Genomic DNA, 15013 nt, shown 5'->3' on the forward strand with positions numbered 1-15013 from the left:
TGAATTGTGCAAGACTGTTGAATCACAGATCTGTACCTCTGAAACAAATAACGCAATATATGTTAAGAGAAAAAAAAAAGAAGATAGCAGGAAGGGAAGAATGAAGGGGGGGAATCAGAGGGGGAGACAAACCATGAGAGACTATGGACTCTGAAAAACAAACTGAGGGTTCTAGAGGAGAGGGGGGTGGGGGGATGGGTTAGCCTGGTGATGGGTATTAAAGAGGGCACGTTCTGCATGGAGCACTGGGTGTTATGCACAAACAATGAATCATGGAACACTACATCAAAAACTAATGATGTAATGCATGGTGATTAACATAATAAAAAATTTTAAAAAAACCTAATCAAAGGCAATGAGGAGGGGCACCTGGGTGGTTCAGTTGGTTGAGTGACTGCCTTCGGCTCAGGTCATGATCCCAGGGTCCTGGGATCGAGCCCCGCTTGGGCTCCCTCCTCCTCGGGGAGCCTGCTTCTCCCTCTCCCTCTGCCTGCTGCTCCCCTGGCTTGTGCTCTCTCTGTCAAATAAATAAATAAAATCTTTAAAAAAAATAAAAAGAAAAAGTCAATGAGGAAAAGCAATACATGAAAGAAGTAAAAAGGGTCAGAGAGAAAGTGGCTGAAAAAGAAGACCCAAAGGAAACTGAACATTCCTACCAGTGTCCTGAAGAAAATGAAAACAGAACAGAAAATTAAAATGAGAACTGAACTAGTATTTAAAACTGTAACTCAAAAAAATTTTTCTGAATGAAAAAAGATCTGAGTATACTTGTTAAAGGAGAAAATTCTGCCAGAATGAGCAATTCCAAGATCTATCCTTGTAAAGCTATTAGCCGTGGAAGATTAAAAGAAAAAAAAAAATTCTCAAGAGCCTCCAATTAAGACATAATTTTTTTTTTTCTTAAGATTTTATTTGTCAGAGAGAGAGAGGGAGAGCACACGTGAGCACATGCGAGTAAGCACGCACAAGCAGGGGGAACAGCAGAGGCAGAGGGAGAAGCAGGCTCCCTGTTGAGCAAGGAGCGCGATGGGGGACTTGATCCCAGGACCCTGGGATCATGACCTGAGCCAAAGGCAGACGCTTAACCAACTGAGCCACCCAGGCACCCCAAAAAATGAATTTAAAAGCCAAGAAAATTAGAATGGCATCAGATTTCTCAAAAGCAATATACAAAGCAAGGCAACAGTAAAATAGCATTTTCAAGACATTTAGTTCATACTGTTTCTTAAGGGTATTATATCCAGCCAGGCTGTTCAACATTCAAGGTCATAGAAAAACAGTACAGAATGTGCTAGAACTCATAGAGTCTTATACACATGTGCTCTTCTCAAGGAATCTATAGAGGATGAGCTCATACAATCTAAAGGTCACCTGGAAAACTTTATAAAATGCTTGCCCCATCCTTTCCTAAAGTCAAGCAAAAAACTAAGACCAAAGGGTAGAATTGAGACTAAACAAAACAGTCATATTAATAAATGAAGAGGCCTGTTTTATTAAAAGAAAAAAATACTTAAATTCATTTGCATTCTTAAGCAAAACTCCATTCCATGCTGTATTCAAGAGATACACTTAAAAAGGCTAAAAGTTAGAGTGGACCAAGATTTACCAGGCAAATAGCAATAATGAGAGTTTGCAATTTTGATATCAAAGCAGACTTTAAGTCTAAAAGCATGAAAGAAGACAAAGGATACTATATAAAGTTAAAATTATACAAGAAGTTATAACAGTATGTATAGGCATCAAATAATGCCATCTTCCACCTTATGTAAAATAAAAGCTCTAAGAGTTGCAAGGAGAAATATAGAGAAACATACCAATAATGGAAGAGTTTAACCTATCACTCAGTATACAGGTGAAGTAGACAAAAATAATAATAATAATAATAGGGTTCATCTTTAGGCTATATATCAAAGATTATACCCTAATAATGGAGAATATACTTTTCAGTGTGTACAGAACCATCCCCCCAATTAATCATATACTAGGCACAAATAAAATATTAGTCAACTCCATAGCAGATTCATTATGATGTAATAAAACTATTAAAATTAAAAATGAAATTTAAAAAATTTCTTTATAGAAATTTAAGAACACAACTCTTAGGTGAAAGGGAAAATACAAATTACAGAGTTTGTGAAAAATAATTATAATGAAACCCCTACATATTAGAATCTATGGGATACATTTAAAACAGTAAGATAAAAATTCATAACCTAACACATTAATAAAAAAAATCAAAAGGGCGCCTGGGTGGCTCAGATGGTTAAGCGTCTGCCTTCGGCTCAGGTCATGATCCCAGGGTCCTCTGCTCCTTGGGAGCCTGCTTCTCCCTCTGCCTCTCTCTCTCTGTCTCTCATGAATAAATAAATAAAATCTTTAAAAAAAAAAAAAAAATCAAAGAATAAAAATAAATTCAAGGCAGAGAGGAAAAAAACTGTAGATCAGAATAATAAATCATAATCCTAATTTTCGGTGTGGGGCGGGGGGAGTGGAGACAAACCACTAAGTAATTTAACCAAGATTTACAACAAGAAGAAAGCACAAATATAAAAAAAAAAAAAAATGACAAGGAAGAAGTAACTATTGATACAGAGAAACAGAAGTAAGTTATAAGAGTCTACCTTGTATTCTTCTATGCAAATAATTTGAAAACTAAGAGGAGGTGGGAATTTCTTAGGCTGTGGAAATATTCCAGATCAAAAGTGGCTGAAGAGACATGACAACTATATTCATGCTTGACCCTAGACTGAATCTTGCACTGGAGGAAGAAAATGCTACAAAGGACATTGTTAGGTCAACTGTCAGAACTATATATGGATGGTAGATTAGATGGAGCGTAAATTTATGAGGTCAACAATTGTACTGTGGTCATGGAGGAAAATATCCCTAATTTCAGGAAATAAATTGAAGTAGTTAGGAGTAAAGAGCCATAATATATGTAATTTACCCTAAAATAGTCCAGGGGGATAAAAGGTGTGTATACACTTGTGTATGCACACATTCATGTATGTACAACACACACACACACACACACACACACAGAGGGAATGATAAAATGATAAAGCAAATGGGGTAAAATGTTAACAACAGGTGAATATAAGTAAAGGGTATACTTTTTTCCCCATTATTTCTGCAAATTTTTTAAGTTTGAAATTGTTCTCAGAAAGTTTTTTTAATACATTACAAAATTATAATTATGGTACTGATCCCAAGCCTATTAAAAAATTTCATTTTTATGGAAAATTCATTCTTGAAAATGTTAAATTCTCTGGAACTTCAGGGAAGAAATGAAAAGAGCTTACCCATGAATAGGAATGCACAAAAGCTTTTCCAGATTAGAAAGAACAATTCTTACAGTCTCTGGTGTTCTGGAAGAGCCAAACTCTGTCACCAAAAGTGATTTGGTAATATCTAAAAGAGAATGTTTTAAATAATCACTAGAGTTTAACAATAAGAACTCTTATTTAAAAATGTGATACTTGTAATTCAGAATAAAATAGGACCATTTTTATCCCTCACCCTAGTTGTACCATATTTCTTTCATTCTAAGCCTTGAGGTATTAAAATTCTGATAAATTTATTATCCTTAAGTGGTTGTTTTTATAATCAAGGAGTCTGCTTCTTAGATCATCCCCCAAAAGTGTAGAATATAACCAATTTGCTTGCATGCATGATACCTTTAGTGGGAAACAAGCAAATACCTCAAATATTTAAAAAGTAGAATTTAGAAATTAAATAATTTAAATATAGATTTGAAATAAAACAGAAGTTTGAGTGGTGGCTGACCTCCATTTACTAAATTGATGGATTACCCAATGCTTTCCATTCTGTCTTGGAAACAACATGACTGAAGCTCATAACACACTCAACACTCTCCGCTAACAGGCTCCCTGTGTAGCATACCCTACACTTCATCTCCTCCCACCAGTGTACGCTTACCAACTTGTTCTGAACATGTTTACAATTACTGTTTCTTCTAATAATCACATAATCTAATTAAAAACTATAAAAAGCAAAAAAATTATAAAAAGGGAAAGGTTTAGTTTCTACAAAAGCTACCACATTACTTTGATTATAAGATGCCATGTTTTTTCACATGTTAATCATCTTAAAAATAATGATGCACATCCCAATCTTTGGGGTCTTAGAGTTCTATAAAAAGAAAATGAACTAAAAATCTGCTCTCAAATTAAGTGTTCAAGGAGAAAAATTATAAAAGTGTAGGGGGATTCTGAATTTAGATTGATTTGCAAGTATCTTTAAGCTCTTGATGCACTTAAAAGAATCTGAAATACAAACTGTGGGAAATGTTGGACACGGTTTATGGAAAAAAGGTGACTCAAAACTTCAATGAGCTGTCACACAGAAGACAAAATACCAATCATCAAGGTCATAAAAAATGTAGAGACCTCATTTTTAATGATTCCCGACATTAATAGACGTTTCCCCCCCCCTCAGATTTACAGTCTAACAACTGGTCCCAGCAACATCAGATTAGAGGAATTTGACAAAGAATTTGAGATGTAGTGGCTTAAACAATAAACCATGAACTCCATGGGGGCAGGAAGCCATTCTTATTCATCTTTCTATCCCCAGCACTTAGCAAGCTGCTGAGTCTGAAGTGGTGTTTGCTGGACTACACTTGCCTTCTTTGCTTCCACTACCACATTCAAAACTGTGGTGGAAATAAAAACGTAAAGGGAAAATACACATAATTTATGAATCTGTTAACAACTGGGAGAACTCCATTGGTTAACTCAAAAACAATAAAATACATGTATATAATATCAACCACACCAAAAATGAGAGGATAAACCTACCTTCCTGTTGTGAAACCTGTAGTTTTTGACCATTACAAAAGGCTCCCTTTCCTTTCCTGCCAGTATACATCTTATCCTCCAGGCAACTGTATACAACTCCAAATTCCATCTGCAGAAGGACAAAAGTTTCCTTTACCAAACCTGAGTATTTTTCACCATTAAATCAATACTTTTTGTTAAAGGCAGTAACAAAAAAATCCACTATATTGAGAATGTTTTCAAATAACTACTATGGGATACTTAAAAATGATAATTTCCAGCTTACACAGAGAAAGGAGATCATCAGACTTGAATCCTTGACACTTGCCCCTTCCATTTCTCAACTTAAGAGCACCCACCTTGACCTCTCGCTCTCCTGCCCCAGGTAGGTAAATATTTCCTACTTCCTTCCATATTATAATTCCTACCCTCTCAAATGTCTCTGAAAAACTCCTCTATCAACTGATCCTCCTTCTCTCAGATTTTCATTCTGGTACTTTCACACCAAATTTCTACCTCCCCCACAAAATTTTCAAGATGTTATCTTCTCCTTTTCCCTTCCCTGCCAAAGGGTAGTCTACACTTCACCTCTCCCATTCTCCTCTTAATAAAAATTACAATTTGGCTTCTGCCCTGATCACACACACTTCTGAAACTTCCCCAAAAGAGATTACCCAGGAACTCCTACTAACCAAATGCCATCTCCAAAGCACTGGAGACTGCGGACCATCATCCACACTTCATTACTTAATCCAGTACCCCCATGTTTCTGGCAGATTCTTAGTCCTACCTCACTCACTAATCTATCTTTGTGTCACTTTTTCGAAAGACCTTGTTCTCTGTCCAACCCTTAAAAGTTGTGTAGGTCAGGATTTGTTCACTCTTCCATATCTTCCATTCCCCTCTTGGATGTCTATCTTCTTAGAGGTTTGTTCTTTCCAGTCCATAAATTCAACTACCACCTTTAACTGTGGCCTGTTCCACCTATAATCCCATTGTCACAGGTAAGAACCTATGCTTCAGCTCATCTTGCAGAAACCTCAACCGAAGAGATCAAAGATCACTCATTACCTCATCACACCTCATTCCTTCCCCACGTGTCGTCTTCTTCAAATCTCATCTTGAAAGCACTTCTTGATTTTGGCATTTCCTCAGCCACCCTCACTGCCCCATCTTAGTTCAGAATCACCCAGCCTGCCCCTCTGGTATGATCTCTGCATTGCTAGAATTATCTGTCACTCTGTACTTGAAAAACCTCTACTGGTTTTCTACAGCCTAAAAACAAAATCTAAATGTTCTGACATAGGCCACAGTGCCTCACAATAAAACCACAACTAACTCACCTCATCAATTCTGCTCCTGCCACTTTCATAGTTTCACTCACAATGAACATCTCGTTCCCCACACACATCATGCTCTTCTCCAAGCTGTTCTGATTAAAATGCTTTCCTCCTTTTCTTCTTTAATCTGAAAAACTCCTACGTTTCTAAAACCCAACTCACATGACCAAATTCTAAAGACCCCTTCTGTATGAAGATTTCCCCAAACCACTCTTGGGCAGAATCAGATACACCCTCTTCATGTTCCCACGGCATTGTTTCATAGTTCCACTACGTATTTATCTGTTCGCACATCTAACTTGTGCATGAACTGCGAGTTAGTTCAGTGGCAGGAACAGCACATAGCCCAAGGCTGATTGTATGCTAAAGGTTCCTTTAGCTTCTTTCAGATGTTCTCACTAATGAGCGCAACCCTGTGCCTAAGATGTGTTTTAATTTTCATAGTTTTTTTTTAACTCTCTTGTGCACATGCTGATCAAATATATCACAAGCTCCTTGAAGACAGGTGTGTAAGATGTTAGTAAACATCATTCATTGTTTGATCGATCAAATAGCCAAACAGCAAGGAAATGCAATTGCTACAGATCGTATTCTACTGGGTTTTAGATATAGCAAGTATTTGGGTTCCTGAACATACTCAGCATTTCCCAACCATGTTCTGGCCTCTACCACTTTCTGGTCTTTCAAAGTCTCCCTTCACTGACGCCTATTAAGGCATTCCTAGCTCAAATCCCACCTCTTCCAGTTAGCATTTTAGATCACACATCAACTCCTATCATATCTGACTCTATTACATATATAATGGTGATTAAATACGGAATTGTATTTCAGTTACTTGCATGTATTTTTTCCTTTTAATTATTGCTTCTCAGACATTAAATTTTCTTTAATGGAAAAAGTATCATGCCGATTTTAACAGTTCTGCAGCTTACTTTGAAATAACGCAGCTATATAAATTGAATATAGAGACAAACCTAAATTTATTACAGACACATGTACTCTTTCTCAGAAAATAGGAGCAAGGCATTTTACCATAAATTTAAACAGCGTACCTTTTTATTTACAGTAAAGCCAATCGAAACAGCTACAAAAGGAAACCTTTAAAAAAAAAACACACACACACATATACAAATTTACCAAGATAAAATTATTTTCAATAAACATGTTTTTTCATAATGTAATTGACTACATAACTTTTCATACAAATAGTCTCACCCCTCCTCCCACAGAACAGTGTGTATAGTACGCAGCCCTCTGTGTAAATAGGGGGAATATGGGGAGAGATGGTGCATATACATACATATAGGATGCTTCTAGCTTCTACAGGCATGAAACATCTCTGAAAGAATTCACAAGAAACTGGTAACAGTGGCCACCTCCAGAGATGGGTCCTGAGAAACTGCGGTCAGAAGTGGGAAGGACACTTTGCACTGCATGACATTTTATATCTTTGGAATGTCAAATGCAACGAATATAGTAACTGTAAAATTTTTTTTTCAAAAAATAAAAACAAATTAAAAAATTTTTTAATTGTTCATGGTTAAAAAGTCTCTTTTCTTTGGTCATTTCTCCCATAGTAAGGACCTATAAACACAGATATCAAATTGTACAGAACGAACTGTCACTTGTCTTTAATACCAAACTTGGGAGTTTCACATGTTAAAAGTAAACCATTAGGCACAGCTATTGCTATGGCTGCAGGACAGTCTGAACACACAGGCTGTAATTTCTGACTCAAGAGTCAAGATGAACAAAATAAGAAAAATGTGTTCAACTACTGAAAATAAAAAGGTTAATATTTAATAGTTTTCATTTTAACAAAAATGGGATCATAGTATACACTCTGTATTAGAATCTTCTCTATGTTATGTCATGAGCATCTTTCCACATTAACACTCTACATATAGATTCTAGATCTTCGTTTTGCAGACTTTAACAATTCTGTACTAGTAAAGATATGTAGAGCTACACGGCAACTTCAAATGTAACATTTATGTGTAATCCCAACAAACCAGGCTACCCATTTTAACTGTCACCGGCAATCCCTCAGGCTTTCTTTTAGTGCTAATATACTGAGCTACATACTTTGTGCCAGGCACTACACTAAGTTCTTATATATAAGTATTACTCACTGAATCCCATGAACAGTTCTAAGAGGCAGGTACAATTAAGATGTCCATTTTACACATTAAAAAACAACAACGGAGGCTTAGAAAGATTAAATAACTTGCCTAAGGTCACAAAGCCTATAAAAGCATCTGGAATCAAGCCCAAGTCTGTTGATCTTAAAAGCCCATGCTCTTTTTAATAGTTTTTTCTCCCGGACTGAACCTACTCTATATAGACAACATTCTATGTGACCCCCAAAATTGACTCCATTAGTTCCTTAATCTCAAAGCAGCACTGTTGCTTGCTTACATTCTTATATGGCTCCACCAGTGAGAAAAAAAATGGTGAACAGGGCCCCTCGCTGCAAAAGTCCATGGCATGAATATTTCATCATCTCTTCCATATCTGATGAAAATTCTGCATAATACACTTCACTCTACAAATTATACAATTCTCTAAAGTATCTAGGTCTATTCAGTTAGTATACAAACAAGTAATTACAATATTAACATTTTAAAACATACCTATGTACAAAATTCGTTGTTCCATCAATAGGGTCAATGATCCATGTAGGGCTGTCAGTTAAGACACTTTTTTCCCCAGCTGCCACAGATTCCTCACCAATGAAACTAAAAGCAAGGACAAATTCCAAATCTTCACACTGCTTTCAACAATTTTCAAACCTAAACATTTCCTTAGATTCAGAGTCACTTTAATACATAACAAAAGTCCATATACCACTTTCCTATTGTTGTTCCTTCTTCCTTCAGATTGATAAAGTGAGAAAACTTTATTTCCCCCAGAGCAAAGTTATGTGAAAAATAAAATTCAAAATTCTCAAATGCAATACCAGGGTAAATAAAGGCACTCACATGTGTGTATGCACACACATTTGTTGCAAATGAGAACTTACTAAGGAAATGTGGTTTTTAAAAATAACTCCACAAATTCTCTCATGCTCTTCTCTTTAAGAGGTAGAACCTAACACCCCTTGCCTTGAGTGTGAATTTGAACTGAGTGACTCTCTTCTAACCAAGAGTCAAAGCAGAAGTTACAATATACAACTGTGAAGACTCGTTCATAAAAATGGTACTGTGGTTTCCATCTTATTTACTCTATTTCTCCCTCTGTCCCTTTCCTTTTCTTGCCCCAGGGGAAGCCAGTCACCATGTTAAGAGCTGCTCTATGGAGAGGCCCACATGGAGAAGAAATGAGGGGAGCTGCTAGCAGAAAACCCAGGAGGAACTGAAGTCACCAACAATCACCTAAGTGAACTTATCCTTCAGCCCTAAAATGCTACAGCTCTGACCAGCAGTTTGACTATAACTTTATGAGACCCCGACCAGAGCCATGCAGCCAAGCTACTCTCATATTCCTGACCCTTGAAAACTCTAAGATAATAAATGTTTGTTGTCTAGAGCTGCAAAGTTTTTAGGATAATTAGCTATGCAGCAATAGACAACATAGAGAACATTAAATAAGTCAATGAGAAAGCAAATTACCCACCAAAATTACTGTGTCTACATGCCTTCCTAAAACATGCTATGCAATAAATCTCAGGTGAATTTTGTAAATGGTGTCTGAGTTCATTGGTTTTCTTTTTATTTCTTTTGTTCATTTTCTTTCTTTTATTCAATACTGAACTATCCTATAATCAGTATGATTTTCTTTCATCCCCTTTTCACTTAGCTGTAAACCTTTTTACTAAGAGAAAGTATATTTAGCCACAGCTTTAAACATTTTTTCTTCTCCATGGCTAAAATATCAGGAACAGATAATGGCATGACCAAGAAATAGAAAATCAGGGGCACCTGGGTGGCTCAGTTGGTTAAGCCTCCAACTCTTGATTTCAGCTCAGGTTATGATCTCAGGGCCGTGAGCTCGAGCCCTGTGTCAGGCTCTGTGCTCAGCGGGGAGTCTGCTTGAGATTGTCTCTCCCTCCCCCTCCACCCACCCCCACCGTGTGCACTTGCTCTCTCTAAAATAAATAAATCTTTAAAAAAAAAAAGTAGAGAATGACAATGTTAAAACTTTAAAAGGATGACAATGTTTCTGCTATATGTCTCTGTAAGACAGCCCTGATTGTAGTGTTTTCTCTCAAACTCGTTAATGTTACCAACACTCTAACACATAAGACAGTTTGCGATATAGAGAATAAAACTTCTAAATCATAACTGTGGCAGACATTTGTCATATTAGCTTCCCAGCATCCAAACACTCCTCTTACTATGAAGGAACCCAAATACCTCCTGTTTGTTCCTTCCTGGCAGCTTGAGCTCGGGCAAGCAACCGGAGTTCAGCAAGACATTCCTGCTCAGGATCTGTAATCTTGAGATAATGAGGCCAAGATATCCAAAGGCAGCAGTCATGAAGCTACCACTGGTGGCATCTGAAGCAATGGCTCCTGGGCACCTGTAGCACGGCCTTCCTGACTTCTGCCTATGCCCTGCTCTCGGGGCTCCTGAGCTGCCCAACACTCTCCAAATAAATTCCTTTTCAGCTTAAGTTAACTAAAGTCAATTTCTGTGTCTAGAATCAAAATTTGTCTAGTACATTGACTCTAACCTAAGGTTCAATTTATCATGTGAAACTAAAATAAAAAATACCTGTGAGATGGATACTTTTCCTTTATGGAAGATATAAGCATTTTTTCAATTTTTTGGTCAGTAGCAGTTACCAAATCAGCTGGAGAACTTTTAATCATGACATTCATTTCACTTTTTATAGCTTCACGAACCACCTAAAAAGATTTTTTGATAAGCAAACAGAAAAGGCATATATCATTTTAAATCAAACTAAAAGATGAACTATAGAAGTGGTTTAAAACATTCAATCTGTCTGAAATGTTCTTAAAAATGTCTTACCACAATGTATATAAAATAAACTTACAGTGGTTATGACATTCTAGGTACAAAAGCATACAATCTTACATCCTATTTTAAATTCACATTTGTCATTAAAAAGGTTTAAGGACATAAGAGTATTGACTCCATTGAAAATGTTTAGTAAAATGAAAACAAATACAAATTAATCAAAATGCATGTGTTATTTCACAGGACAACCACATGCTGTCCACATCCATCACATCATGGCTGACAAGATTTCAGTTCATACCTCTCCAGCTTCTCTTGCTAGGGTTACTGCATAATCCATGCATTCCTGCCAAGGATCAGCCATCTTCTGAATAGATTTAACACAAGTCAGGACAAAGCAATTAAAAATCTCTAAGTCTTAATTACAGAATAGTTCAGAAAAACATCTCGATTAGCACAATACTTTCATTCAGGAAATGAATCACATGTACAAAATCACAAATGTAATTGCCCTCTTCTTGGTGTTAGAGTTCAATGTTTTTCAAGATTCACTGGTAAGTCCATTAAAAAATATTCTTACCTAAACCACTTCTAGTGTAGAAACATTTACATAACAAACAACAAAAAAAACACTCTATAAAAGTGTTTCCCAAAGTGCCCATAACATAACGTTTTAAAAAAACAACTCGGGGCGCCTGGGTGGCTCATTCGTTAAGCGTCTGACTTTGGCTCAGGTCGTGATCCCAGCGTCCTGGGATCGAGCCCCCGCATGGGGCTCCCTGCTCAGCGGGAGGCCTGCTTCTCCCTCTCCCACTTCCCCTGCTGTGTTCCCTCTCTTGCTGTGTCTCTCTCTGTCAAATAAATAAATAAAATCTTTAAAAAAAAAAAAAAAAAACAACACTCGATTGGGGGATGGAGAAGAAAGGACACATAAGTATTTTAAAAGATAGGTGTATGTTTGGGTAGAGAATAAAGTGAAAATAAAAGAACATTGGGAATGCTGAAATTAAAGAAGCTTTGAAAGGAAGGCACAGAAGGTATATACTCAATTCTGATGTTACAGTCCTCTGATCTTTCTATTATGACATGTGAGGAAAAGAATATTCCAGGACTAAAAAAATAATAAATTTCCCAGAAAAAAACCCATATTTTTGTCTTTTGAACTGTCCAGTTTTCCACTGACTTCTGAAGAGAATACCAAAATAACTCACCACTTGCTTGACCACACTCTAAAATCGGAACCTAGGACAGTGAAGCTTTGCAAGTGGTCAGAAAAATGTGCCATCATTTATAAAGCAACCCAAAGGATGCCTGGGTGGCTCAGTTGGTTAAGCATCTGCCCTCGGCTCAGGTCATGATCCCAGAGTCCTGGGATCCAGTATCGGGCTCCTTGCTCAGCAGGGAGCTTGCTTCTCCCTCTGCCTGCCGCTTCTCCCTGTTAGTGCTCTCTCCTCTCTGACAAATAAATAAAATCTTTAAAAAATAAAATATAAAGCAACCCCAATTTTGTCACTTTTATAATTGAGAATAACTGACACAGTTTCACCTTAAAGATTACTCAGAATTCCCTACCATGGTGCTCACAGTGTAGGAAAGAGGAAAGGAGGAGAGGGCAAAGGGCAGAAACAGTGAGGTGTTTCTGCTGGTAGTTGCCCTTTTTTTTTTTCCCTAAGATTTTTTTTTTTTTAATGTAAAAGGGAAGCCACTTTTCAAGTTACAGAAGTCACTGCTTAGAGTGTCTCAAGAATTGTTTCCAAATTCTTTTTTCTTTTTCCATTCTTACTCCATTCCTCTCTTCCAGGCTTAACAGAACTAGATTAACAGAACAGTGCATCTGCTTTGTTGCCAGAAACTTTGCTCAAGCCTCTCATATCTCTGCCTTCTAACAGCACCTGCACAGGTATAACTCCTACCAATTCTTCAATGCCCATTTCAAAAGCTACCCCTTCTAGGGATTCTCCATCCAGAATTCATTATTTGTTTAATCATCTGACAGCTATCTGCTAAATACCTATGATACACTGTGCACTGCATCATAGTAAGGAAAACAGGCCCAGTTCACTTACTTGCTAGTGGGGAGTCAGATATTAATAATAAAATCAGACTACATGCAAAATCACAAATGTAACAAAGCCTAAGTAGAAGTACAATGAGAGAACCATGTAACAGAAGAGCTTTAACCTGGCCTTAGGTATCAGATAAGGTTGCCCTGACAACATGATTAGACCAAGATCTGAAGGACAAGTGAATAGGCATTAACTAACTCAACTGCAGGATATAAGTGAAGAGTAACTAAAAGGCCTAAGTGTGACAGCTAGGAGATCAAGGGATGAGACTGGGGAGATAGTAGGCATCACCCCAGGCAGGACCTTAAAGGTAAGATTCTGACTGAGAGCCATGAAGAATCATTTCACCACCGCTATAGAAGAGGACAGATTGGAGGCTGGAGGGAGGAGTGGAGAGTGGGTGCTGGGTAGACTGGACTGGAGATTTAGAATTAGGATGCAGTAGTCCACAGGAGACCCGAACGTTGGCTTAGACCTAGGAGAGTGGAGGGAGAGGTGTTTATAGAGAAGTTTAGAGAATGGAGAGATACTTGCTTTGGGAGGTAAAGTTGGGGGGGCATTTAGCAATAATCTGGATATGGATATGAAAGGAAGAGTTCAATGATGCCCAGATTTCCCACTTTTAGCAACTGAATGGATAATAGTGACATTCACTGAAACGGGCAGTAACAGAAAAGAGTCAATTTGGAGATCTGGATAGGGGGTGGAGAGATCAAAAGTTTAATTAGTAGAGGAGGAGAAGCCTTCGTGAAACCAAAAGGAGATGTCAGTTAGGCAGCTGAACTAGGGATCCCGAGCTCACAGAAGAGATATGACCTGCAGATATAAATACTATGTAAGTCACCTACCTGAGTAGGCAACGACTGAGTCCTGAGCCTGAATAACATTCCTAAGTAAGGTATACACAGTGAAAAGCTGGGAGGACGCTTGGCCTGGAAGAGCCCATAAAGCTCCTGCATGACACTTAGGGCACTCAGGAATGTCTTCCTTACATTTTGATCATTTGTGTAGGTGCCTTATATTCACAACTACTTTGAGCATATTTCTTGATGGAAATGAGCATATTCTATTCACCTTCACTTTCCTACAAACGCCTGAAACATTCCCAACTGTTTCTGTCCCGGTCACAGCCTTCCTGACAGTGGGAACCATGCCACCTTCCTGTCACCTGTCCCCAGCAGGGCGACTGAAGACAACATGAGATGAGGGGCTCAAACTGGGACTGCATGACCCTGGAAATACGCCAGGTCTGAGCTTCCTTGGAATCAGTAAAAATGAAAAAGAGAAAATTATTCTACATCAGCTGCCACAAGGGTTTAGAGAGAACGCGGGGGCGAAACCGCTACACGACGTGGGGCCTGTTGCCGGTGTCACTCGGCGGCCGGGGCTAAGAATAACACCGCAGGGATAAAGGGGCCCCGGCTGCGGCCTCGGACCCTGCGCTCCCACCCACTCCGGCCGCGGGCGCGGAGGCCCGCACCTCCGACCCAGACGGCCCGACAGCCCATATGAAGGCGCAGGAATGCAGGACTTACCTCAACTTGGGGTCCGTCAGACTCACTAGGTTACCAGCGGAATCTGTGCCTGGGTTCTTCCTGAGAGAGCGAGAAATCTCCCCAACAGGAAGTCCCACCCCTGCAGCCCCGCCCACGTGGGCGTGACTCCTTCGGGCCGGCCGCCCTGAGCGCGCCCGTGGGAGGCTCCTGACCCACCCGGCCCCGCTGGCCTGAGTAGGCATTGGAGATTTGGCCTCTCTTTAGTTCTGGTTACAACTTCCTTTCTGCAACCTGCGCAAGAACTTGAGAAATTAGCTTTTTGGTTCTTCATTGTCAGTATCTTAAAATAATCTTGCTAGGGCGCCTGAGGGGCTCAGTCGGTTAAACATT

At 38.6% G+C, this 15013-nt stretch overlaps 1 protein-coding gene across 3 annotated transcripts in view; it reads right to left on the reverse strand.

Annotated features, from left to right (window-relative positions):
- IMPA1 (inositol monophosphatase 1) overlaps positions 1 to 14780 on the reverse strand; it is a 28719-nt gene extending 13939 nt beyond the window's left edge. Inside the window, exons 1-7 of one of the 3 annotated variants that reach the window (XR_014144269.1) lie at positions 14663 to 14780; positions 11363 to 11428; positions 10855 to 10988; positions 8773 to 8877; positions 7192 to 7237; positions 4821 to 4929; positions 3303 to 3411 (exon numbers count right to left, since the gene is read on the reverse strand). Coding sequence is in view for 2 of the 3 variants with exons in the window: in XM_006727135.3 (XP_006727198.1) it covers positions 3303 to 3411; positions 4821 to 4929; positions 7192 to 7237; positions 8773 to 8877; positions 10855 to 10988; positions 11363 to 11425 (566 nt within the window). In the remaining variant the exon portion in view is untranslated. The remainder of the gene's footprint in view (positions 1 to 3302; positions 3412 to 4820; positions 4930 to 7191; positions 7238 to 8772; positions 8878 to 10854; positions 10989 to 11362; positions 11429 to 14662) is intronic. The other 2 variants (XM_006727135.3, XM_031025138.2) reach the window with 2 other exon arrangements.
- Positions 14781 to 15013: the final 233 nt, after the last annotated feature.

This window comes from Leptonychotes weddellii, chromosome 4, assembly GCF_054177405.1.
Source record: "Leptonychotes weddellii isolate Sample4059 chromosome 4, ASM5417740v2, whole genome shotgun sequence".
Classification (NCBI taxonomy): Eukaryota; Metazoa; Chordata; class Mammalia; order Carnivora; family Phocidae; genus Leptonychotes; species Leptonychotes weddellii.